The 25,297-nt window shown below is 30.7% G+C and overlaps 3 protein-coding genes across 6 annotated transcripts; 2 read left to right on the top strand and 1 right to left on the bottom strand.

Moving 5' to 3' along the window:
* The first annotated feature begins 10,421 nt into the window (after positions 1-10,421).
* LOC130800145 (E3 ubiquitin-protein ligase BOI-like) lies at positions 10,422-13,988 on the top strand. Of its 2 annotated transcripts, none has more exons than XM_057663509.1 (4): positions 10,422-10,651; positions 11,998-12,101; positions 12,675-13,021; positions 13,223-13,988. In XM_057663509.1, exons 1-4 carry the CDS (start codon positions 10,605-10,607, stop codon positions 13,739-13,741), a joined length of 1,017 nt encoding a protein of 338 aa, XP_057519492.1. In that variant the 5' UTR covers positions 10,422-10,604; the 3' UTR covers positions 13,742-13,988. The 2 variants fall into 2 exon arrangements, with proteins under 2 accessions (XP_057519492.1, XP_057519493.1); XM_057663510.1 differs by having other exon boundaries at positions 10,500-10,855; positions 13,223-13,986.
* A 1,173-nt stretch (positions 13,989-15,161) lies between these two features.
* LOC130800096 (E3 ubiquitin-protein ligase BOI-like) lies at positions 15,162-16,663 on the bottom strand. Its single transcript, XM_057663449.1, has 3 exons — positions 16,619-16,663; positions 16,139-16,570; positions 15,162-15,937 (listed from the first exon to the last, which is right to left on the bottom strand). Exons 1-3 carry the CDS (start codon positions 16,661-16,663, stop codon positions 15,419-15,421), a joined length of 996 nt encoding a protein of 331 aa, XP_057519432.1. The 3' UTR covers positions 15,162-15,418.
* A 799-nt stretch (positions 16,664-17,462) lies between these two features.
* On the top strand, positions 17,463-24,583 carry LOC130800144 (uncharacterized). 3 transcript variants are annotated; one of them, XM_057663507.1, is made up of 4 exons: positions 17,463-18,062; positions 18,889-19,199; positions 21,744-21,807; positions 24,111-24,583. In XM_057663507.1, the coding sequence occupies exons 2-4, from the start codon at positions 19,122-19,124 to the stop codon at positions 24,311-24,313; spliced, it is 345 nt and encodes a 114-aa protein (XP_057519490.1). In that variant the 5' UTR covers positions 17,463-18,062; positions 18,889-19,121; the 3' UTR covers positions 24,314-24,583. The 3 variants fall into 3 exon arrangements, 1 of the variants encoding a protein (XP_057519490.1); XR_009039363.1 differs by lacking the exon at positions 21,744-21,807 and having other exon boundaries at positions 24,122-24,561; XR_009039364.1 differs by lacking the exon at positions 21,744-21,807 and having other exon boundaries at positions 24,111-24,561.
* Positions 24,584-25,297: the final 714 nt, after the last annotated feature.

The raw sequence follows: 25,297 nt of genomic DNA, 5'->3' as shown, positions 1-25,297 counted from the left end.
TCTAATTGGGGTTGAAAAATAAAAATAATTTCAATTTGGTGTTTTCTAAAACTTAATTCCCAAAATAGTGCTTATATAATTAAATAGTATTACTAAGCTATAATTTTTTTAGTTTGATAATTTCAAACCTACAAGTGGATAATGCTGTTTTGTCAAGCAAATATATGCGTTAAAAAAATTCAAAAAAATCCACAAGTCTTGTAGAAAGAGCCAAATATCCAAAAAATACTTCTATATACAATCAAAAATTTCAATCAAGTCTAAAAGTCAAAATCAATAAAGATGTTAATCGAAACTATTATCCTTGATTTGCAAATTGGTTGAAGCTGCCATAGAACTTGTGTGACTTTACCATGATTAAAATCAATAAGACATATCAAACCAAACAAAAATCCACATTTACCATAGCCAAATTCAACAGACATTCTCTAAAAAAAACATAACAGTTTAACAAATATGAAATGTGCAAGGCTACCTCTAAATAAAGATAGCATTATCCTTGTGATCTCTTGTTAATAAAAAAAAAGAGAGATGCAAACTTTGGTAAAAAAATAAATAAATAAAAATAAAAAAAAAGAGAGATGCAAACTTTGGTAAAAAAATAAATAAATAAAAATAAAAATAGTAATTTGACGTGAATAATAAGCTTTGGTATAATAAGCTTTGGTAAAGTGCGGTAGCAAATTTGATGTGAATGCGACCATTTTCTTTGTTTACAGTCAATCTCAATAAAAACTGTGAGTGCATTAACAATGAATAATAAAGTATTGTAAAACAAAGTCAATTGATAGATTGACTAACAAAGTAAACATCAACAAGCTTAGGGTAAGACAATAAATACAAGATAAATAATATCATGACTACAATTTATTTAGTTTGTTAGGATAGGATTTGCAAACCAAATATTTTGATTTAGTAACACTCCTTACCCATTAAAACACTATTTTAGGAATTAAGTTTTAGAGAATATTAAAGTTAAAAATTTTTATTTCCAACACCCATTTGACAAATCATTCAAAGTATTGATGGTCATTATCATTCTGATTATCAATATATATAAAATGTAAAAATAATAAATATGTGGCATTTAATTTTTTTTAATATTAGGACTTATTTTGAAATAATTTTTTTAAATTGGGATTTTTAGAATAAGATGCCTTCAAATGTAAGTATATTTAAATAATATCTTAATGTTGAGATTTTTCTTTATTGTATCCACAGCTAGATTTTTAATTTAGTTTTTGTCAAAAGATTACTATTTTGTACGTCTACATGATTGCCTAACTATATGCTCTTTGAGTCTTGAAGTACGTGAGTTTGTCATAAATATCAATTTTTATTATTAAATTTTCTAAACTTGGTTTAGGGAGGATTAAAACAAAAAAAATATTTAAAATATATGGATGATACAAAGAGATCAATTAGATTGAACAACAATGGGTGAGAAATTATAGATAAAAAAGTATTAAATTTAGTAAGATAGATTAAAATGATATTTGCTGTAAATTCAGAATTGTAGCAACTGAGCAAGTATACTTCTTTGTCCCTTAATTTTATTACTTTTCTTCGTATAAAATTAATTTCTTATTGATTGATAATAGGAAAACAAGACAAAAATTGATTGAAATTAATATGTATTGTAAAATAAAACCTAACTTTTATTCAATAATAATTAATAATATTAATGTATACTTAAATATACAACAAATTATAAGTTGATGACTTGACTTGTAAGTGGGCATTCTCTAAATCTACACAACTTGCCACTAACAATGACAATTGTTTAAATGATTAACATGAATTGTTTTGTCATAGAGAATTTTTTTTTGATAATTTTGGTTATTTGTTTCATTATTTTGGTGTGATATTTTTAGGCAATTTTGTGGTCCTTAAAAAGTGAGCCACAACCACAAATAATGGATTTACAGTAAGGTCTATGGTTGGCATGGAAGAGAAAATTCCATGTGTTCATATCATTCATCTCCTATGAAAACAATTTGTATGAGTAAAGAGGACCTTGGAAATTAATGGTTCCCCTTGGTGTTTCATAACCTTTGGTTAAGACTTAAGTAGTAAGTGATGATTGACAAAATAAAGTAATTTTACATGATGAGGAACACTTTTAGGTGCATCTTTGATTAACTTGCATCAATTCTAAGTTACTATGTCTATGCTAGTGATTTCCGAATTAATTGTGGTGGTATATTATCATGATCGTAATTTTTATATTATTTCATTTGAATAATAAGGAGTAAAGATACGAGTAGATATTGAGAATTAGATTTTGCCTTATTTGAAGCACATAACGTCTTTTCTAGACAAGGTCAAGTGATCAAATCTCACTTAGAAGATTTCCCACAAGAGTGACTGTTCAACATAATTCCCTTCATGACTATTGAGTCGGCTTAGTCCCGCATGAGAGTTTGTGTACTCTCTTTATATTGTATTAGAATAATTGAAAAAAAAAAGCCTTTTGAACAAAAATAGTCAAAATTCAAAATTTGGGCAAACTTTAATCTCAAAAGAAGTGTCTATGGCTTATAAGTTAAGTTCTGTTTGTGTTCGCTGTTAGTAACATCGAACTTAGGAAGCAGGTAAAAAAAAAAATTCGAACAAAGATGTTGCCTTTTTTTATCAAAATCACTGTTCACTGTTACTGACAGCGACCAAACACTTGATTTAATTTCAACTGCTATATTTATTCGCTGTTATTAATAGCGAGTATAAACTAAACCTAGCTTTGGAGGCAACGACATTTATTTTGAGATTAAAGTTTGCACAAAACGTGGATTTTAATTATTTTTGTTCAAATGACTTTTTTTTTTCAAATATTCTAGAATAAAGAGGGTTCATCCCAAACCGGCCCATATTAAGATGATTTTTTGATAACTAAATGTCCAAACAACATATTTCAAAGATAAGCAATGGATAATAATAGGCCCATAATATGTCATCGCCTTTTCTTGATGGGCCTACAGAGTTTCTTTAGGTAATGTGCGTTCAACTTACGTAAATTTGAAAAAATTAGATTTTTTAACAACTTTATTTAAAAAATAAGATTTTTTAACAACTTTTTTCAAAAAATAAGCTTTGGCCAAACGTTATTCCCAAAATAAGCGTCCTTGGCTCTAAAGCTAAGCTTGGTGTATTCTCGCTTTTACTAATAGCGAATTAAAAGAAATGGTACTAACAGCGACTTCAGGCTTGACTAAAATTTTGACTTTTATTGACTTTTTTTGTATGATTTAAACTAGCCGTTGTAAAATTGAAAAATATTTGTTATGAAGTTGAAAATAGTTGTTGTTATTATGTTCTATAAATAACTCCATCATTTCCCTACTTCATTGTATCCAAAGTCCATCATTCTTGTTCTAGTTAATCGATTTTGAAGGTAACAACTGTAAGTCAAGAATAACTTAGTTGTAGTTATGATTATACTTAAAAAGACTTAAGAAATACTCAAATTGATTACTTATGTTTATTTATTTGTTTCCATAGTCTTTATGTTTCTATACTCAAACACAGATACTGTTTACCTTGACGTGCAAGTTCTAGTGTTGTGACCTTCACTACCACACCATCGAAAAGCATTGCGTCTCCTTGATCCTTCGTCCATCTCGTTGGTGATCCTCCTTGACTTAGGTCTCTCTATTCCACGAATGTGATCTGGATCGTGTATCACCTCAACACCGGTGTATTGAGGCCATGACCTCTTATCAATCAACGACATGAATATGGATTCATATGTATTAACATAGGTTTGGGTAGTGTAGCAGGAGTCTATAAAACGCTCATACGATAAGTGTCTTTTAATACAAACAGCAAGAACATGAGAACAAGGTAAGTGATATATGGATGGTTTGTTACAAGTGCATTTCATCTATCTCAAATGCACACTTTGTATTTTACCACCCTTGGCGGATCCTCTATTACCACGTCCAGTCTTAACTTGAAAAAGGCCTCATCTGTAGTCAAATGCGACGATCTCATGAAAGTTTGCCTTCTCAGTGTTACGGGTGATAATTCTTGTGGCGTGTGAAGTGTACTTACTTCCCCCAATTAGCACACCATGCCCGCTTATAGGTCACTTCGACACCAAATTGGTCTTTCACAATTTGTCGCACTACAGAGACCTTAATTGATGGGTCTTCAGCAACACAATTTCTAATAACATTGTTAATCACGGAAGATGTCAAATGAATGTGTCCAGCTGACACATTTTTAGTATTAATACACAACCCCCATGCTTCCCTTTATATGTAACAATCTCCCATGAAGGTGAATAGGAGCTCTTTCTAGCCCTTAGTCTCCAAGCACACCCTTTCTTACACTTCAAGGTGAGCACGGTTTGATTCGAAGTCTCAGTTCGGTACTCAACGTTCCTACGAATATGATACAATCTAACACGTCCAACAAGGCATCCTTGTTATCAAACATCATACCCTTTTGAAACTTTCCTTCATCTGTGTAGGTTGTATCACATGCCCAAGACCTCCAAGAGTTGTCCTCAACGTGTTCATCTAGAGGGGGAACTAGTGCATAAGGTTTAGGAGCAACGATTGTTGGAATGTTGCCTAAGGTCATGTCATTAGCTAAAGCCTCCTCATCCACACCCACTTCGTCCTCAGAAGGAGCTTCAACGAATTCATTACTCTCATTATTAACATCATCCCAAGGCTCATTTGTATCTTCTAAGTTAAAAGTATCATCATTAGAAGGAGAAGAGGAAGATGGCATAATGGGATTTTAGGTTTCTTGAGTAGGGAAGGGCGTAGGATAAGGAGCAGAAGAAGTTACATTCAGGAATGCATTTGTTTCTACGACATTGACATCTTAATTCCCTAGGAGTACCTCTTCTACATATAACTCTAAAGAAGGAATAGAGGTAGACTTTGAATATTCCCACATTGCATCCATAGCCTCCGAAAGAGCTAACAACTCTTCACTCATATTGTATTTAAAACTTACATTAACAGTATTTCTTGTAGTGTCAATTCCAATCTTAGAGCATATAAGATGTTTAAGTTCATTCAAATCCATGTTTGAGTTGCATGCAAACAGTTCACATCTTCCCCCAACATACTTAACATTGCTACTACTTGTTCGAATTGAGCCATTCCAAAAACATACAACAGTCGCACGAAATAAAGTCATTTCTACAACAATATGTACAAAATGAACATCACCATCAAGTTCATAAATATATACATATATAACAACATTGATTAAATTTAGGGTTTGCATTCAAACATTCTCTACATTAAACTCAAATTTAGCGTTTACATTCAAACATTCTCTACATTAAACTCAAAACATTTTCTACATTAAATTTATGAACAAACAACCTCATTATGAAGATCATGGAAAATTACAAGTACATCTGACATATTTATAGAGTAAAAGTGTAAATGACCACTATAAATGACATATTTTTTAAAAACAAACAGAACTAAAAAATTTATAATAAAAAGGTACCTTAATAAGCTATAGATCAACAAGAAGTAGTAAATTGCAAGTTTATGAACTTGCATATATGTGAAAGTTGATGAAGAATTTGTGAACCCTAATTTTTCAGAAAAAGAACAAAAAATACAAAAAATAGTATCTTAAGTGAATGTAGGAAGGTGACAGAACTAATAAGTAGTAGAAACTTGGAATTTGATGAGATTAATTGAAGGATTGAAGTTGATTTCAATGGTGGAAAGAAGAGGGAGATTTCGTGGGTTAGGTCGCTGATACGAAATCGGGTGAAATGAGGAAGGAGGAAGAAGGCTGTTGTATTTAGGCACGCCTGAAGTCGCTATTAGTAACTGCGAAATAAGGGTTTGACCAGTCAACCTTTATTTCGCTGTTAGTATTAGCGACTTGAGGTTTAACTTAAATTTTGACCATTTCTTTTAATTCGTTGTTAGTAAGTGCGAGTATACACCAAACCTAGCTTTGGATCCAAATACGCTTATTTTGGGAATAAAGTTTGAACAAAGCTTGTTTTTTGAATAAATTCATTAAAACATCTTATTTTTTTCAAATTTTCTTCAACTTACAAGCTACAACTTTCCGTTGACCCAAATAGAGCTGGTTACCTAAAAGTGCGTCTCTCTTTGACTCTTTAATTTATTGCGACTTTTTGGTCAATTGTTAAAAAGGATATTGATGATAAGTTGATAACAATCCACAAAATCTTCAAAAGTTTTTGTTTTTTAATTAGTGTACAAATATGTGTAATGCTCAGCATTTTTAATTTTAACGTTTATTATATATATGATTTTCAAAACAAAAGGAGCTAGTATGTATTATTGCTACAAGTCTCGAGTCAAAAAGCTTTTACGGGTTATAGATTAAATGTCACAAATATAAAAGGTCATATGAATTGGGAAATGCCACCCCTATTAAAAAGTCGGGACTAAGCCATATAAATGTTTCATCAATGCAATTCAATCGAACCCAAACCTAACTCGACTTATTCAGAGATCGACGCCCCTAAAATATTAGTCTCCTCAAACAAAATGCAGTAAAAGTGGAGTAATGATTAAAGTTCCAAGTGCTCTATTTTAATCCGGCTTAATGAATTAATTTAATCTTAATTTTAGATATGATTTTATGTGTCTTTCGGAGAGTTCATTTCTCCCAACAATTTGTGTAATTATTTTAACTCTTTATATCCTTGGACCTTTATTATTTGTATGTATCCAGTGATTTAATTTATTATACTTTAACTTTTTAGTTTTGTGTTTAAAGGATAAAAATGTAGTAAAAATATTTAACTTAGTAGTGGAAAGGGTGTGAAAGAGGGAAGAGGTACATCATCAAGTATAAGGTGCGAGAATCGCGGAAGAGTTGGGGTAATTCATCATACTAGTATTTCTTTATGTTTGCGTGGGTTTGGGACTTTGGGTTGTGTTTTTTTTTGCAGGTCATTTATTTTGGAGGACTGTCCCTAAGACCAAGGCAGACACAACGTACGCCAGAATCAAATCGCACAGTACTAGTATACTACACTTTTACTTACTATTGAACGTGACATATTGTACGAAAAAATATTATTATTAGTAGTAAATACTTTATCATGGAACAGAGGAACTATTTGAAAAGTAGAGCCCACAGCAACAACTTAGAAGTATTATGGGGACTACCATCATGTCTGGTGCGACGTACCGTACAGGATTATGATGGCTAACCTGTGCTGAAATCTGCTTCTATAATAGTACTGTAGTCTGTAGGAGTAGTTTTTATGTTATCAGTTATCACTCACTCCCAAGTCCCAACCCTGTTATCATTTCTTATTCTTCTTTCTAATTTTATTTTCAATTGCTTTTTTTATTATTTACCATTTACTATTTATGTGAAAATGTAATTTCTGACCTTTTTATAATTACTAACTCCTTCGTTCTCACTTGGTCCTCATTTTAGTTACTTCGTTCATGTTGACTGTTTTAATTTGTTCATCCATTTCTAACTGTTTTTAATTAGCTCATTTTAATTTGTTTAAAGATTGATTACTTTGATGATATAATCAGAATGCCTAATCCATCATTATTATTCACTTTGTTATTTTCATATTGCAATGATAGTTATATATTGTGAGAAAAAATTATTATTGTCAGTAACAATCTCAAATGAACCGAAGATTATAACTAAGTAAGATTTGTATTAACTTTTTACACAATACAATATTTCATTTTGATCATTTATATATTAAATTATATACATCTATAAATATTAATATTATAAAATTATGCGATTAAACAATTTGAACAAGATTTTATATGACTATATATTTTCTGACACATTACCCAAAATTTATAAAATTAACTTGAATGATAAATAATGTCAATAAATATAGTGTAACAACAATTTCAAAACGAAGTAAGTTGTATTTATACTAAAGATTTACCAATTTTATTAATCAATATTATACAGTAGAATTAATTTATAATTAATCAAATTTGTAATTAGTAACATAAGAGTATGTAGTTTTTTAAGAAGGTAAATAAAAAAAGGGTAGATAAAAATCAAAATTTTATATGAAAAAGTAATATTTAGTTTGTTTGAGACAAAATCAAAATTTTGAAAGCATAGAGTATTAAATTGAGAAAAGAAGGGAAAAAATGAAATGAACCGACAGTCCAGCAAAGAGAAAGAGTGGAGCACGCTCCCCACCCGCAAAATGATGACATAAAAATAGAAACAAGGTTCTCGTGACGGAGCATCATATATTATGTCTATATCTAAATTAAGTCATCACATAAATCACTTCAAAGTTGGCCATTGTTTATCTACTAAAGCTGCCCCCACTTTTTTAAATTCCCATCAACTTGGTGGTGGACTACTATCCAAGTATCTACTCACCATTACTAGTGTGGTCTTCCAATTTGAGTGTACCACATCTAACATGTACTATGTATGACTTAAACCCTAAATTTCACCCTTTTAACTATTATATTTAAATCATTATTGGATCCAATATTTTTTTATTCATGTATGCTAAATTAACAAACCTCGTAAACTATCATTTTTATCAGTAATTTATTTAATAAGATTTTAATTAAATGATTAAATTCATAACTTGTAAGTCCATAATTGAATTATCCCTATATTTATTATTGGTCACGTTACAAAAAATTCAATTCAAGTTAGATTTAAGTGAAATTTCAAAGCACTTAGACGCCGTTTATGATTTAAATTCAAATTATCATCATCAATGTATTCAGTGTAATCCACCCAAAAGAAACTATGATCAGGATCTAAAAAGTAAAGGAAGGTCGCAACAAACCGGCAACTCATACACCTAGAAGAAAAATATCATTTTTATTAATTTAAAATAGCTAGATTTAACAAGGGGTGTTAATAGGTAAAACGTCATGTAAGCATGCTAGATACTATAGCATGAAAAACTTATGACACTATTAAGTAAATGGTACTACGAAAATACATCTAATATACTTGTGTACATTAGTGAAATAACATTATAGGAGTATAAGAATATGACTTTACATCTTTTTACTGCTTTTCATCAATATTCTATGCATTTTACGTTTGTCTTGATCAACGATAAAAATGGGTACTGAAATTTTTGAATTATTTACTTTATTTACCTCCAAAAGTCTTCCTAAATTCGGTAAATAATGACTGAATAAGTATTATCATATAATAATTTATTTATTATTTTAAATATTTAAGTAAATTTTTGGTTAAATTTATTATTCTTCTATATATTTAACAAGATAAATGAGAATGAACACAACAAATATTTTTATCATAATATCAGATTTATAAATTTCCTTCCTAAACTCTAATTCTTTGAATCCATTACCATTAGTCATATTAATAATTTATTAATTCTATCACAAATTACTTTGAAAGATTTACGTATCACATGCAAACTAATTAATTAGAGTATGCTATGAGTACATTGTAATTAGATAAAAAATACCCCCTCTGTTCTTTTTTAATCTTCTATTTTGGGTTTTTACACATATTAAGGAAGATAGAATCTTTGCATTGTAATGGGTATTATTTTAATTAAATAGTAGTGTGAAGTAATAATAGTATTAAAAGTATGAGAGAACAAATAATTATAAATAAAAGAAAAGGGGTACATTAAAAGAAAATGGGGGTTTTAAGGGGTAAAAGTGGGATAAAAACTTTTTAAAAATAAAAAGTATTTTAAAGTGAAAGAACTTTTGAAACTACACATTATAGTAATGTGGAAGATAAAAAAAGAACGGAAAGAGTACTTGTTTTGTCAAAATAATTTAGAAACTCTTACATGATTCCCTTGGATGGGCATCCACGAATCATATGAGATGTGATTTTGTTTGTTAATGAGACAAAAGGTTCTTTTTTTATGGATTGATAAGCATACCATGAGTTAGTATTGATGGAACTTTATGACTTGATTCATGCAAAACATTGGCATTGCAACTAATGAGGGTACCTTCAAATTTAGTGCGATTTGCTACATTTTACAATGTAACCATTCCCATGGTTGGGGGCACAATCCCAACCTTTTGAGCGACATGAAGTTAAAGATGCCGATTATAAGTGCTATAACCTATAAGTATAGGAGCAATCCACCCTCTCATCCTCACAATTTTTCAATAAATTATATTTTTGTTTTTTTCTACCGTTTACTCTCAACAATTTTTTAAAAAAAATTCAAAAAAAATGTTGCATTGTATTGACTTGTGATGTGAGTTGTGCATAGTAAACGTTACCCCATGAAATTAAGGGGAAAAAGAATAGGGATTAAAAGAAATATGATAATTTTTTATTAAAACTGTTTCATGGTGAAACGATTTAATATTAGCTGACTTAATATTTAGTTTTAAAAAAGCTTAAAAATTATTTAATTAATTATTTTTTTAAAAAAATATTAATTGAATTGTTTGTATAAATCCATTTTACCAAGAGACAATTTTATATAAAACTTAAACACTAAAACAAATAGAAAAGAAAAAAACGGATAGTAACTAAAAAAAATAAAGAAAATCAAAGCAAGTGACTATTGGTGGGAAAAATGTAAAGAAAGCTGCAAAGATAATAACGCACATAAGCCAATTAGGCATAGGATTCATAGAAAGAGAAAGATAGGGAATTCAGAAATGGAATGGAGCTATAATCCCGTTCCTTTCCTTTTGCCCTCACAACTGTAACTTCTGCTACATTACCATTCTACAGTTTTCTTTACTTTTTTTTTTTTTTTTTAGTTTATTTTAATCATTTTCTTCTAAAATTCCAAATGATTCTCTCTCAACTTTCTTTCTTTTTCTTTTATACATCACCCTTAATTCTAAACTACTTCTAAGTTCTTACTTGTTCTTTCTTTCATTGCTATCATCATCTTCTTGTAAAGGTTACATTATTCTTCTATTTTTGTCATGGTTTTGTTTTGAAATGTGAAATTCGTCCATTTCTTGATTTGGGTTTGTGGGTTGTTTTGTTTTGGTGAAAGCTGTGTTGATGAGCAAGTTTTAGTTTTTTAATATGATATTGGTTTGATTATAAGGGTTGATTTATAATGTCATTAAGTGGGTGAAATTATTTTTGTTTCTAAAAAAGATTCCATTTTAATGTTGATTTATTATGTTAGGTTTGATGGTGTAGATTTTAAAGATGCTTGTTCTATTTATAAACTTGTTAATTATATCCCATTTGAATCTGATTATGAAATGTCGTTTATGACTTCATTTCTTTGCATGGGTATTAGAAATTTTGCAAAACTTGAAGGAAATCTTTTGGTTTCTTGAATTGCATATAGAAACAGGGTAGTAAATTTTTCTGTATTTTTATAATATTCTACCAAATAAATCTTTATTTATTTTCTCATTCATTAGGTTTAGATTAATGTTCTGGGATTATAGAATGCTTGTATTATGATGGATCCTGCTTTTCTATATTTTAACTTGTGCTCGTACTATCAGGTTCTTCAATTGGTTTGTGATTTTGATTATGCTTGATATTTGAATCTTCTTGTGATGTGATGAAGTTTTCCAATAATTAGTATTATTGGCTTTTCCACTTACCTTAAAGTAGGCACTATATCATATTTTTTTTTATTTCAGTTTTATCATCATCATGTATACTTATTGTTGTGATGTCTTCTTAAATGATTATTTATATGCACAAATTAGAATCTAGTAAAAATGATGGTAGCAAGAAGTTTATTCTTCCTCTCTTAGTTTGTTATATTAAGATGTTTATTCTTATTGGACTATATTAAGATGTTGTATATTATACTTTCTAATATGGGTCAATGAGAAATAGTCTCTTTGTTATGAGCAGATTGTGTACATCCGATACCCAAAACCCTTTGAGATGAGAGCTTCTTAATGACATTGACTTATGAACTATTGTAGATTATTATTAGTTTTCTAAATGTGGAACATTCATGATCCCCTGTTTTCTTATTACCTTGTATTTTGTGTGGTTTGGAACATCTTTAATGATGTGCATACATTATTATTGAGTTTAAACAGTTTGGTTGGATTTCTGTAGGAGCATGTTTGGAACAAATGATACTAATCCTATTCAACCTATATCAATGGAGGGTGTCAGATTGCCTTACAATGCAAATGTGGTACCTCAAATGCAATTAGATGGTCAGTCTCTAGTCATTTTCTTTTCGCCTACTACTAATTGGAACTTTAATTGTCAAATTACTGGTTTTGTTTGTTTATTTGGACTTCTAATATTGGTGATGTGGTAGTTGGAAGCAATGTCTTAATTGATAGAGTACATAACACATGCTTAGACTTCAACCGTCAATTAAAACGTTTGGTTAAAGGCTAACATATGTCATGTAGTTGATCGTCTTTTGGTTGAAGCCCATGATATGTAATATTTATGTTATATACTTAACCATTACTGTAAGATGGGCTCATTGCATATAGGAACACAATGATTTGGTAGCGAATTATGGTTGTTGCCATTTTGAGTTCTGTTTACCTAATGATTGTAGTTTAATGCGCACCTCTTAATAGTTAATGTCCTGTTGATGATTGTTGCATTCGATTTTGTGATTGTGCTTGATCATGGTTCAGTATTAGGTTTTGGCATTTTCATCTTGTGAGTTTGATGTAGTTGTTAGAAAATAGTACATTTTTATTTGTTTGGTTTTTGTAGCTTTTGTTATGGACCATCACTAAAAAATGCTTCATTGTCCCACATTACAGTTGGTTGTAATGCTGATGTAGTGAACATGGCCGGGGAGAAGTACACATCATTCTTAAATGTACCGGAGATAGTAGGAAGGAGCACTTCCGTTTTCAGTCAGTATAAGTTTCCTACAACATCATATGATAACATTTGCCTGAATGATGCTGGTTTAGTCAGGAATGTGTTGAGGCAAGTCCCTGTCTCTACTGGACTTAAGCTTGCATATGGAGAAGAAGAGCCAAATACTTCCATCTCATCTGCTGGTGAATGCGTAATGCATTCATCGACAATGTGCCACAATGATAATCTGCTAGTAGAGTTTGCTCGGCAGAGTGATGAATATGATCATTTCATCAGAATACAGGTGCATTTCCTTTACTTGCGTTATGCAAATACCGCGTGTTTAATTTTGTTTGACGTTCTGTTTATACAATCCTGTTGGAATGCTGTTGTGGAAACGGAAATTTTCAAGGCATATCATATGATGATTTGAAGGGCTAGGTAGCAAGAATCGATTATAATAAGTCTTGTATCAACCCATTTCTTATCTTGCGATTTTAAACAGGGGGAAAACCTTAGGAAGGGCATCGCAGAACTAAACCAAAGGCACACAGTTTCTCTCTTGAATGCTCTCGAGAAAGAAGTAAGACACAGAATGCACGAGAAAGATGTTGAGATACAGAATCACAACCAGAGAAACAAGGAGTTGATGGAGAAAATGAGGCAGATCGACATGGAAGCACAGATGTGGCACTTGAGAGCAAAACAAAATGAGTCTCTTGTCGATGTCTTAAGGAACAACATCAATCACGTATTTCAACAAGGCGCTGCAGCATTGAAGGAAGATTGTGGTGAGAGCATGGCAGATGATGCTGTTTCTTCATGCAATCAGAATGTTGTAGATCCATCGTTCAAGTCTTCGAAAGAGCTGGTGAACTGCAAAGCATGCAAGAGTAAGGAAGTTTCTGTTCTGGTGTTGCCTTGTAGACACTTGTGCCTTTGTACAGATTGTGATGTTTCCATTGATGTTTGCCCTGTTTGTCGAGCGAACAAGGTAGGAACCTTACAAGTATACATGTCTTAAACTCGCGAAAAAGAAAAAAACCCACAATTGGATGAGTTTTTTGATCAACAAAGTTATATTGTAGTTCTTGTGGGATTTTCTTTCCTTATCGACTTCCTCATATCGGCCCATCTGTCTATAATACTATTTTTCCTTGCGACGATTTGTGTTGTACATAAGACGATAGGAAATTGAGAAACTTTGTGGCTAAGCTCATCAAAGGGAAAGGCAATAATCTGCCGACAAATTTTGAAAAGATATCATCCATTAACTTATCACTTCATGTACTGTTTGGATTTTGCTACATTTTAATTTTATAAACATATATATATATATATATATATATATATATATATATATATATATATATATATATATATATATATATATTACCTTTTAACATCATCAAAGTTAAATGAAAACATGCTTACTCGGTCTAACAAGCTCTATGTTGGGATTTTAACCAAGATTTCCAACATGTATGATTGCAAGATTACCACCAAATCGTTTTGTAATGCAAAATACAAAGAATAGAGTGCAATGTTTCTTGTTATGAGGGTTGTTGGTACGTTTTTGCACTCTTAAGTTTGCTTTCCTACTTTCCACTTCCTTTTACTAGCAAAGAAGAGTGGAAACCCATGGTAATGTAGTAATGTACATTAAGATTTAAGAGCCTAATAGAAAATACAAATTGATGTACGAGACGGTCTTAATTTAGAGACACGTCTTATAAATGGGGTTAAATTGCTCATATAATTCATATTATGAGAATATGGATTTTTTGTTTGATATTGTCTCTCCGAGAGACAATCTCTCACAAAAATAACTCAATAGAAAAACACTCCACAATTATTATGATCTGAACGTTTTTAATTGGAGTGTTTACCCTTCTTAGGTTGTTTACTATACCCCGTTGTTCTTCTGAATTTGTACACAATCATTATGAGATTGTCATTCACTCATTTTAGTAGCAAATTTATCGAAATTGAGATACTCATAACTATGTTTAAAAACAAGAAAAGGTTGATATTAACGGGAAACGATTTTCAAATCATCAAAACGTTAAGCTTGACATTTAAGAAACAAAGTCAAAAAAATTTGTACATTTAATTCTTTACAAATATTTGTTAGACCGAGTAAGCATGTTTTCATTTAACTTTGATGATGTTAAAAGGATATATATATATATATATATATATATATATATATATATATATATATATATATATATATATATATATATATATATATATATATATATATATATATATATATATATATATATATGTATATATGTATATATGTATATATGTATATATATATATATATATATATATATATATATATATATATATATATATATATATATATATATATATATATATATATATATATATGTTTATAAAATTAAAATGTAGCAAAATCCAAACAGTACATGAAGTGATAAGTTAATGGATGATATCTTTTCAAAATTTGTCGGCAGATTATTGCCTTTCCCTTTGATGAGCTTAGCCACAAAGTTTCTCAATTTCCTATCGTCTTATGTACAACACAAATCGTCGCAAGGAAAAATAGTATTATAGACAGATGGGCCGATATGAGGAAGTCGATAAGGAAAGAAAATCCCACAAGAACTACAATATAACTTTGTTGATCAAAAAACTCATCCAATTGTGGGTTTTTTTCTTTTTCGCGAGTTTAAGACATGTATACTTGTAAGGTTCCTACCTTGTTCGCTCGACAAACAGGGCAAACATCAATGGAAACATCACAATCTGTACAAAGGCACAAGTGTCTACAAGGCAACACCAGAACAGAAACTTCCTTACTCTTGCATGCTTTGCAGTTCACCAGCTCTTTCGAAGACTTGAACGATGGATCTACAACATTCTGATTGCATGAAGAAACAGCATCATCTGCCATGCTCTCACCACAATCTTCCTTCAATGCTGCAGCGCCTTGTTGAAATACGTGATTGATGTTGTTCCTTAAGACATCGACAAGAGACTCATTTTGTTTTGCTCTCAAGTGCCACATCTGTGCTTCCATGTCGATCTGCCTCATTTTCTCCATCAACTCCTTGTTTCTCTGGTTGTGATTCTGTATCTCAACATCTTTCTCGTGCATTCTGTGTCTTACTTCTTTCTCGAGAGCATTCAAGAGAGAAACTGTGTGCCTTTGGTTTAGTTCTGCGATGCCCTTCCTAAAGTTTTCCCCCTGTTTAAAATCGCAAGATAAGAAATGGGTTGATACAAGACTTATTATAATCGATTCTTGCTACCTAGCCCTTCAAATCATCATATGATATGCCTTGAAAATTTCCGTTTCCACAACAGCATTCCAACAGGATTGTATAAACAGAACGTCAAACAAAATTAAACACGCGGTATTTGCATAACGCAAGTAAAGGAAATGCACCTGTATTCTGATGAAATGATCATATTCATCACTCTGCCGAGCAAACTCTACTAGCAGATTATCATTGTGGCACATTGTCGATGAATGCATTACGCATTCACCAGCAGATGAGATGGAAGTATTTGGCTCTTCTTCTCCATATGCAAGCTTAAGTCCAGTAGAGACAGGGACTTGCCTCAACACATTCCTGACTAAACCAGCATCATTCAGGCAAATGTTATCATATGATGTTGTAGGAAACTTATACTGACTGAAAACGGAAGTGCTCCTTCCTACTATCTCCGGTACATTTAAGAATGATGTGTACTTCTCCCCGGCCATGTTCACTACATCAGCATTACAACCAACTGTAATGTGGGACAATGAAGCATTTTTTAGTGATGGTCCATAACAAAAGCTACAAAAACCAAACAAATAAAAATGTACTATTTTCTAACAACTACATCAAACTCACAAGATGAAAATGCCAAAACCTAATACTGAACCATGATCAAGCACAATCACAAAATCGAATGCAACAATCATCTATCCAGAATATCGACACTTCAACCGTAAAACTCTAAAAATCTTTCTAATGGAGGATTTAATGAATAAATCAATAATTGAAAATTATAAGTTCAAAATTGAGTTAGATCATAAAACATTAATTGTCAATTTTATATGTCACAATTTTACTATTAACATATTAAATTTAAAGTAAATTTTACAACATATCTATGCAATTTGAATACTTATTTTTATACGACAATTGAAGATTATAAGTTTAAAATTGAGTTATAATATAAAACATCAATTGTCTAATTATATGTCATAATACAACTATTAACATATTCAATTTGAATTAAAACGTATACATCTTTATAGACTTTGAATATTTATTTTTAAAATGATAATTAAAGCTTGTACGTTTAAAATGAGTTAGATTATAAAGCATTAATTGTCAATTTATATGTTATAATTTAACTATTAACGTATTCAATTTTAACTATTTATAACTATATATCTTTGTGTTTAACAATGATGAAAATGTAAGTAGTTTTCAATCCTAAATTATTTTTTGAGATTTGATAATATAAATTATTGCACATTTGCACTGATAAGATTGTCCAATACTTTTGATCAGTGATAGAAGTTCTATACCCCTATATTATTTCTGTCTCTTTATCTTTGCCTTTTTAATTATAAAAAGCTCTAAAAAATAGGAATCAAACTCAGAGAAATACAGTTATATAATATCAATTAATTGCTTCCCGCTTCACTTTTTTTAAAGAGAAACGTAAGCCAGCATATCTCAATTTTCCATTACTGCATTTACTAGAACGAATAAAAATGACAAGAATCAAGAAAGAAAATAAAATAGAAAAGGAAAAAAAAGAAAGTTAATTATGGAAGTCATGACACACGCAAAATGGGCCGGTCTAAATTGACGGTCTCAAAATGAGACCTTCTGGACCAAGTTTTTGTGATCAATTTCATGTTCTTGGTCTCTTGCAATGTACTATGAGTGGTATGCTTGTAAGACATCTCACTTAGGCCCATCACATAATTATCCATTATTTCTCCATTACCCTGCTTACTGAGTATGATGATGGTGAACTAATTATTCATTATTAGTATGCAGAAAAAAGTAAAAAAAATAGAAATCTTCCAATTATATGGGCAACAAAATGACACTGGTAAAACCCACGAGCTGACATCCTATCCTGTTGTCTTCCATACTTGCAAAACCCTTTACTCATTTCCATTATCCAAATTCTTTATCGTACACAAATCCTAGAAACTTTCGAAGGAGAGCCTGAGAGGTTCTCTCTTTCTTGCCATTATCATCTTGCCCCATCTTTACTGGAATTACTGCTCAACACCGCCCTCACCCGCTCCTGCTTTCCGCCAGCCTCTTTCTCTGCCGTCGACCGCTACGCGCCAGGTACGTTCTTTTTTGTTCTCCTTTCTTCTTCCCTTCTCTCTCAATCTGTTTCTTTGCTCTATTTTTTTCGTTTTTCCTTCTATGGGAGTATGTTTTTAAGAGTATACTATTTTTCTATTACAAAATGCATATCTTTTGTGAATGATTGATCTTATTATTGTTGTTGAACATTAGACCTGATTAGCTTTTAAATATTGAAATCTACGGTGTCTTCAATCCAATTCTGCAGTTCATAAATAAGTTCAAAGATTGTAAATTGTTGGTCTTTTGGAAATTTGATAATAAGTGAGATTTAATTGGTACCTTATGTAGTTCAGTTTTAGTTGTTGGTTGGTGAAGGAATCATGAAAAGGATAGAAGTTATTTGATAATTGTACTCAACTATGCAAAATCCTTAATCTAAATTGCACTGTTGATGAACCAATTTAATTTTGATGACCCAAATTTAGTTCATTTTGATTTTTGAACCAATTTCATTTTGATTTTTGAACCAATATCATTTTGATGAACTGGTTCTTAATCCTTAGGTAAATTTTATTTTTTAGGGTTTGTTTTTAAGAATTAGGTCTTTTGAATTTTGTGTTATTTTGATGATTATAGAATATGGATCATAGATGTATTATTCAAATTAGATGATATAATGATTAAATAATAATTAAAGTTTAAACTGTGATTAAATGGTATGATGGTTCAAAGGTAGTATTATTGTTGAATTTTTCAATTTTTTTAGGGTAAATGTAATTTTTTTCACGCACTTGAACGTATATATTTAATTTTCGACGTCACTTATTATTACTTTTATATTTTTCTGGTTTTGCCCTGCTAGAAATAACTCGTCTTTTCTCCATACAACAATCTGCTTAAAAAAATTGTTGCGTCAAAGCTGCAAGAAGTTAATCGGGCAAACCCAATTTCAATTGCGAGGATCACCGGATCCTCTACCATTAGAGGGTAGCAGAGCAATATATAACCCAAGAAATGTGGGCAATTTAAGCATTTATGATCCGTATGTGGGAAATGCTTTTGGTGAGAACTTGACAAAACTTCAGATTAAAGTTGATGATAAACCTGAAAAGATTGTTGATGCTCGTTTTAAAACCTTTGATTGTGGTTCTGCTATTGCTTGTTGTTCTTTTGGTAAGTTAATCTTTTCTTTTTTCTTTTATTGTGTGTTTTAGCTTCTGGGTTTGGTTGATTGGAGTTGTTTCTTCTGGATTTAGTTTTATTTTTTCTCTGCTGGAAAATTTTAATGGGTTGATGATTTCATTCATTTGTTAGCTCATACAGCTTGTGTGAAATTGTTGAAACTGGTTTTTGTTCGGGTATTTGTGCTTTTCTGCTTGGGGAAATACTACTATTATAATTACCTAATTCCCTAAGGTAGCATTTGGGAACCAAGAATTGAATTGAAAACTTAGAATTTAATTTTGAATTTCTAAATTTTGAATTTCAATTTCAAATTTATTATTTGGAAAATCTTAGAATTTACAATTTCATAATTACAAATCTTAAAATTTGTTTGGAATCAATGAGATTTTCAATTTCTAAGTTCCAAATTTTAACATTGTTTGGCAAAAATGAAGAATTACAATTCTTGAATTCAATAGTAACATTTAATCAAACATAATGGTTCAAAATCTTTTTTGGAAAAATATAGTTACTACTCTAAACACATCCAAACTGTCCATATAAACAAAAATAAAATCTGAAAAAAACTACTCAAGAGTTAAGACATAGTAACACCCAGTCTAATTTCTCATTTTCTGGTAGTCCCTTTAACATAACAAACTCTTCTGTATCCTTCAAAAACAGCTTTGTTGCCTTCAAGACTTCATGTCGATCTAGTCCGGCAACCTTTGAAACATCATAAACCTCTTTGGAATCGGGCTTAGGTGGAAGTTTGTTTGATTGTAGATAGTTTTCAAACGACTCTGTAAATTTAGAAATAGCATCCACGATAGAATCTTTCTTTGACCTCCTGTTAGATGATGCAGAGTTTACCTCAGATGCATTGCAAGTTTCATTTTCTTTCTCCATAACTGCCATAGATTCTTCATGTTGCTCAGCTTCTTGACCTGTAGCTCTATCCATGGCAAATAGTGTGCATATTTCATCCCAATGATCAATATTCTTATTTCAATAAGCAGATGCCACGGGATCGACCTATTTAAAAAATTACTAGATAAATATTATAAAGATCAAAAATACAAGTTATTTATACTTCTATTTATTTATTATAAAAAGTATCACAAGCACTGAAATTCATATAAAAACCAAGGGCTGAAAATAATACAAAAGGCAAAGACAAGCAAAGACTGAAAATAAGGTGGAGAATTTTAATAGATGATAATATGAAATTGAAACTAATTAAGAACATTACTAGCAAATATTTAGATGAAGTCAATTTATGAGATTATACCTTACAATAGACACTCCATTCCTCGTGGTCTTCAATTGGGATAACAAGCATCTTCTTATCATCATCCCACTTAAACTTGGTGTAAGTGCGAATATCTGTGATAACTGAATGATGTTTCTTCCATACTTTGATTCGATTCTTTACATGTTCGGTGGTAGCTAATAAACCCAATTGGTTCCTTTGGTTATCAGCAACAGCTTGATATGCTTGTGGTTTGAACTTTCCATCTCCCTTATTTCCTTCACTGATTTGCTCAAACAAAGTGGAGATAAGTATAGCATCCATTTGTTGGTTCCAAGTAAGATAAGATCGTTTTGGTTGTTTTTTTGGTACCATTGGCTCTTTTTAGGATCTCTTCATGACGAATGCTAAAAGTATGTCTCAGCAAAGTCAATCAACATTAACAAGCATGTCCTCAGCAATATAAAGACAAATTACAGAATATGCAGCGAAACAATTACGTATGAACAATTACGAGTAGCAGTGCAAATAATGAAGCCATATGATTTTAAACAAGTCTTTATGTACGCAACAAAACAACCTACTTTAAAAGCTTTAGTGCAAGTACCAATACATAATTAAGTTGTTCTTTCAAATAATACTTAAGAGAGTAATAAGACTTCCAATCTAGCTTAATATCTACAAGCATTTAAGACATTTAGGACAAAGATCTCCTAACTAAAATCTCAATTAACATGTGTCCTTCGCTGTTGATATTCTTCAAACATCTTTTGAGCAAGATTATCTCTAAACACTTTCCACTCATTACTTGATTGCGTACTAAAAATGTAATCATCTTCTACATCTTCTTCATCAATTGTCTCTATATTTAGTAAATCTTCATCTACCTCATTAATAAGACTTGTTTCATCCATAATTTCATCCCTCAAAAAGTTATGAAGAATAAAACAAGCATTAATAATTCTAATTTGAGTCTTTTCTCAAAAAAACTTGGATCTCTAAGTATACTCCATCGCTTTTTCAATAACCCAAAAACCCTATCAATTGTGTTTCGAGCTGAAGAATATTGTAAAATTTTAAAATTAAAAATTAAAAAGCTCTCCACAAATTGAAATGGTACCTCGTACCTCTATAAGGAGGTAGAAAACCTTCAGCGTTAGCAAATCCCAAATCCACAAGAAAATACTTATTTGCATTATATAATTATTATACATATATTAGCATTTCATTTTATATTTGGTGTAAATTATTAGGTTGTTATACATATAAAGTCTTACTTCTAGGAATCTTCAAACCATTAGGCCTTTGAAGAGCATCACGAAGAACGCGTAGATCCGAAGCAGAACCTTCCCAACCAGGCAAAACGTAAGTAAAACGAAGATTTGAATCACATGCAGCTAAAACATTGGTGCTAATGTCCCCCTTTCTATCTCGATAGCGAGCTCGATCCTCAATAGGCACAGTCATTTTAATATGAGTCCCATCGAGAGCTCCAACAACGCCCTAATATGGTTTATGCTAGTTAATACGACAAATCAAACCTCCTAAGAAAGTAAAAACATAGATTTATTTTTAATACTATAACTTACCTCAAGCTTATTCCACTTTGTATCTTTTGTATAATTGCTCTGGTTATTACATGGCTTTATATAATACTTTCCAAGCTTGAGTAGTGCTTTAAGGACTACGTGAAATTGTCGACTAATAGTCTCTCCAGAACGAGCAAAGGTTGCTTGTATTGTTCTATTTTTCAAATCATGTGCAAGAACATGAAGAAACGTTGCAACAATTTCTTCCACTGTAACATATCTTGTAGTCACTAAACCACCCTTGGATTGTAAAATATTGCACAATTTCTCAAAACAACGTTTGTCTAGACGTAACTACTCCCTACATATTCTATCAGTCATCAACGTGTCCATCCAAATTGTTCGTCTATTCGTACGTTCTTGTTGATTTCATGTTATTTCCTTTACTCCATACCTCAAATCAAACCAAGCCACAATAACAATCATGAAAAAACCTACAAATGCCATAACAACTTTCTTATCTTTATCCACATTCTCCCTTGCACGTTTTCTGGATTCTTGAATACTGAGTTGATCAGACATTTTTTGTCTTCCCACAAAAAAAAATATTTGTCACTTAGGATACATGGGAGTATTTTGCAATTAATAAGTACTTACAAATTGTATAAATTATTATTAGCATTAAGAATCTTTGACACTTCTAGTAGAAGTATATGATTTAACTTTTAACCCTTTAATAATGTAAATGAAGTAATAAAATAAAACATTAAAATAATAGAAGAGGGACAAGATTCAATAATGAAGTGATGAGAAAATAAAGTTCGTAGAATGACGAAACTTTCAAATTTGATAGTACACAATTTGATTTTTCATAAAAAAGCAAAACCTAGAAATCTTTATTATACGGTTTTAAAGGGACTAAAGATTCAGCACTATAAAATTTATACTCCTACCAAACCCAAGAAACTAATATCTACTCATTCAATATATATACAATCAGGGAAAGAAACGAAGTCACCTGCTTATCATCTCTTTGCAAGCATACAAGATATTTGATCAAACAACCAAGTATTAACTTTATTATTCTCCAACTATTCAATTTTGCTGTATACTCATGGAAAAATCTAATATTTCTCCTTAATTATAAATTAACTTGATTTTAACAGGAGAGATACTACATTAATGATTTTGCATCTAAATAGAATACCATATCTTATCATCTCACAATGCTAATAGGCAACCAAATAGAAAATCAAGATTCAAGTCATTAATGGGTGCAACAAACCTAAATTCATATTTCTAATCAATTCAAAGTAGGAGAAACTAATTCCAGTTACTATTGCATCAATTACTAAGATCTACAGGACTAAAAATATCTTTCTAATTGTAGACTATAGACAACTCCCAAACAATATACCGAGTATGACTGTAGGGCTTATCAATTCATCCGCGGATCAGATTGTAGACTTAAACAAAATCAGCAACAATCTCTCAAAGTACTCTTACAGTCAACTCATATACGCAATCTACAGAATAACTCATATACTAAGTTGGTATGACCAATATACTCGATCATAATTGTAGAAACAATGACAATTGCAACAAAATAGATGAAAGAAGAGAATACCTGAAAATCAATGTCGAAGAGCTTGTGAGCAATGAACTCCAGTGACAATGAGGGATCGAGACTGGAGAGAGAACACAGAATATGGAAGACAGAGAGAGTAACTGATGAAAAATAGGATTTTGAAAAAAATTGCCAATTGGAATTGAAATAACAGGACTTAGATTGTCATTTCATAGTGGACTATTTTAAAGAAGATAGAAATTGGGTTGGAATTGGACCAAATTTTAAAACTGAATTTTATGATTCCCAAACAAGTGAATCGACCATAATAGAAATTTTGATATTTTGAGCTAATTTTGGAACATTTGTGTGCTTTTCAACTTTGATTAAGACGTTCTAGACCCATTTTTTATTAAATCATAATTGCTTTGTGGCAAGCCAATTTTTTAAAATTGGTAAGCCTTTTTGTGATGAGACTCTTGAAGAGAAATTACAAAACATTTGCGTAGTCGAACTGTTGTGGAAGAGCATGTTTTGAATATTGATGTATTCGACTTCTGATTCATTCACAGTGAAATTGCAGAACGTTTGTCACTCCCACCTGAGAAACTGCATTGCAGTATGCTTGTGGAGAAGCTGTTCAATACTACTACTACTACATATAAAAAGAGATCCGAAGACAAACGGTAGCAGCTCGGTGTCTGCATCATCCAACAAGGCTGCTGAGGATACAATCAACTGGGCTTACTTCTTAGTATTATGGTTTGGCTGTTAATACAAACAAATAAATTGTCTTTGAAAATGGATTTTAAACCTTTGTATTAGTATTAGGAGTATATTGAATTATGCTGTTGTGAAGTTTTGTTTTATCAAAAGCTACGAGAGTATTGATTAGTGTGTAATTTGTCTCCTTTTTTAAGGATGGATCAAAAGTAATGTGATTAATCCAAACTTCTAATTTTTGTTGATTTCCTCCACTTTTCAAAAAAGGCTCTTATAGTCTCCTATATATGTTGAGTAAATTAGACACACTAAAATTTTTAAATTTTTTATTGATTGGTCCAATTAATTATATCTTTGAAATAGATTTTTTTTTATTATTAAAATTATCTATAAGAAAGTAAAAACCTTTAATACTTTTCGTTTTAAATTTAATTTTTAATGTATATCTTTATCTTTTAAATGTAAGCTTAAACTTAATTATTGATGATTCATAAATGTGATTCACAATTAACAAAATAGAGTATATAATTTAAAATTGATTCAATGAATTTCAATCCAGTCCTACTAACTTTTTTTTTATTCATTTTTTGTTAGATAGTTTGTACTTGTATATGTTTTTGAAATACACCCACTAGTCTAATAGAAGTCCAAATTTGATTGGTCAGTTCGAGTTTACTCCTAAAATATTATCTTTTTATAAAATATTTCCCTTTTTACATATTAGTGAAATATTTTTCCTTCCATATCAATAATATTTAAAAAAAAAAAAAATTTCGATAACAAATCACTAACTCAAATTATTGTTATTACCTAACTCAATGCAATTCAATGTTGTAAAAGTTTTCCTATAGTTTTTAACTAATGAATATGGCTTTGGCCTACAACCTCTCAAGCTCTCAGAGAACTCATAATTGTTTTTTCTTTAAAAAATTTTAAATAAGATAAATTGCTATTTCAGATGGCGGTTTACTCTTAGATTTAAAATTTTTTTTAATATTATAGTTTAGATTAAATTGCCTTCTCATATAGCGGTTTT

This window comes from Amaranthus tricolor, chromosome 14 (genome assembly GCF_026212465.1).
Source record: "Amaranthus tricolor cultivar Red isolate AtriRed21 chromosome 14, ASM2621246v1, whole genome shotgun sequence".
Taxonomy (NCBI): domain Eukaryota; kingdom Viridiplantae; phylum Streptophyta; class Magnoliopsida; order Caryophyllales; family Amaranthaceae; genus Amaranthus; species Amaranthus tricolor.
The sequence above is the reverse complement of the archived record's forward strand: the minus strand, read 5'-3'. Positions and strand labels throughout refer to the sequence as shown.

Coding starts and splice junctions, on each gene's coding strand:
- LOC130800145 (XM_057663509.1), top strand. CDS start 10,605: ATGGAATGGAGCTATAATCCCGTTCCTTTCCTTTTGCCCTCACAACT. Junction 10,652..11,997: donor TTCCTTTTGCCCTCACAACT/GTAACTTCTGCT, acceptor GGATTTCTGTAG/GAGCATGTTTGGAACAAATG. Junction 13,022..13,222: donor ATCATTTCATCAGAATACAG/GTGCATTTCCTT, acceptor GATTTTAAACAG/GGGGAAAACCTTAGGAAGGG.
- LOC130800096 (XM_057663449.1), bottom strand. CDS start 16,663: ATGATTGTTGCATTCGATTTTGTGATTGTGCTTGATCATGGTTCA. Junction 16,571..16,618: donor TTGTGCTTGATCATGGTTCA/GTATTAGGTTTT, acceptor TGTAGTTGTTAG/AAAATAGTACATTTTTATTT. Junction 15,938..16,138: donor ATCATTTCATCAGAATACAG/GTGCATTTCCTT, acceptor GATTTTAAACAG/GGGGAAAACTTTAGGAAGGG.
- LOC130800144 (XM_057663507.1), top strand. CDS start 19,122: ATGATAAACCTGAAAAGATTGTTGATGCTCGTTTTAAAACCTTTGATT. Junction 19,200..21,743: donor TATTGCTTGTTGTTCTTTTG/GTAAGTTAATCT, acceptor TCAAACCATTAG/GCCTTTGAAGAGCATCACGA. Junction 21,808..24,110: donor CCTTCCCAACCAGGCAAAAC/GTAAGTAAAACG, acceptor ATTCATTCACAG/TGAAATTGCAGAACGTTTGT.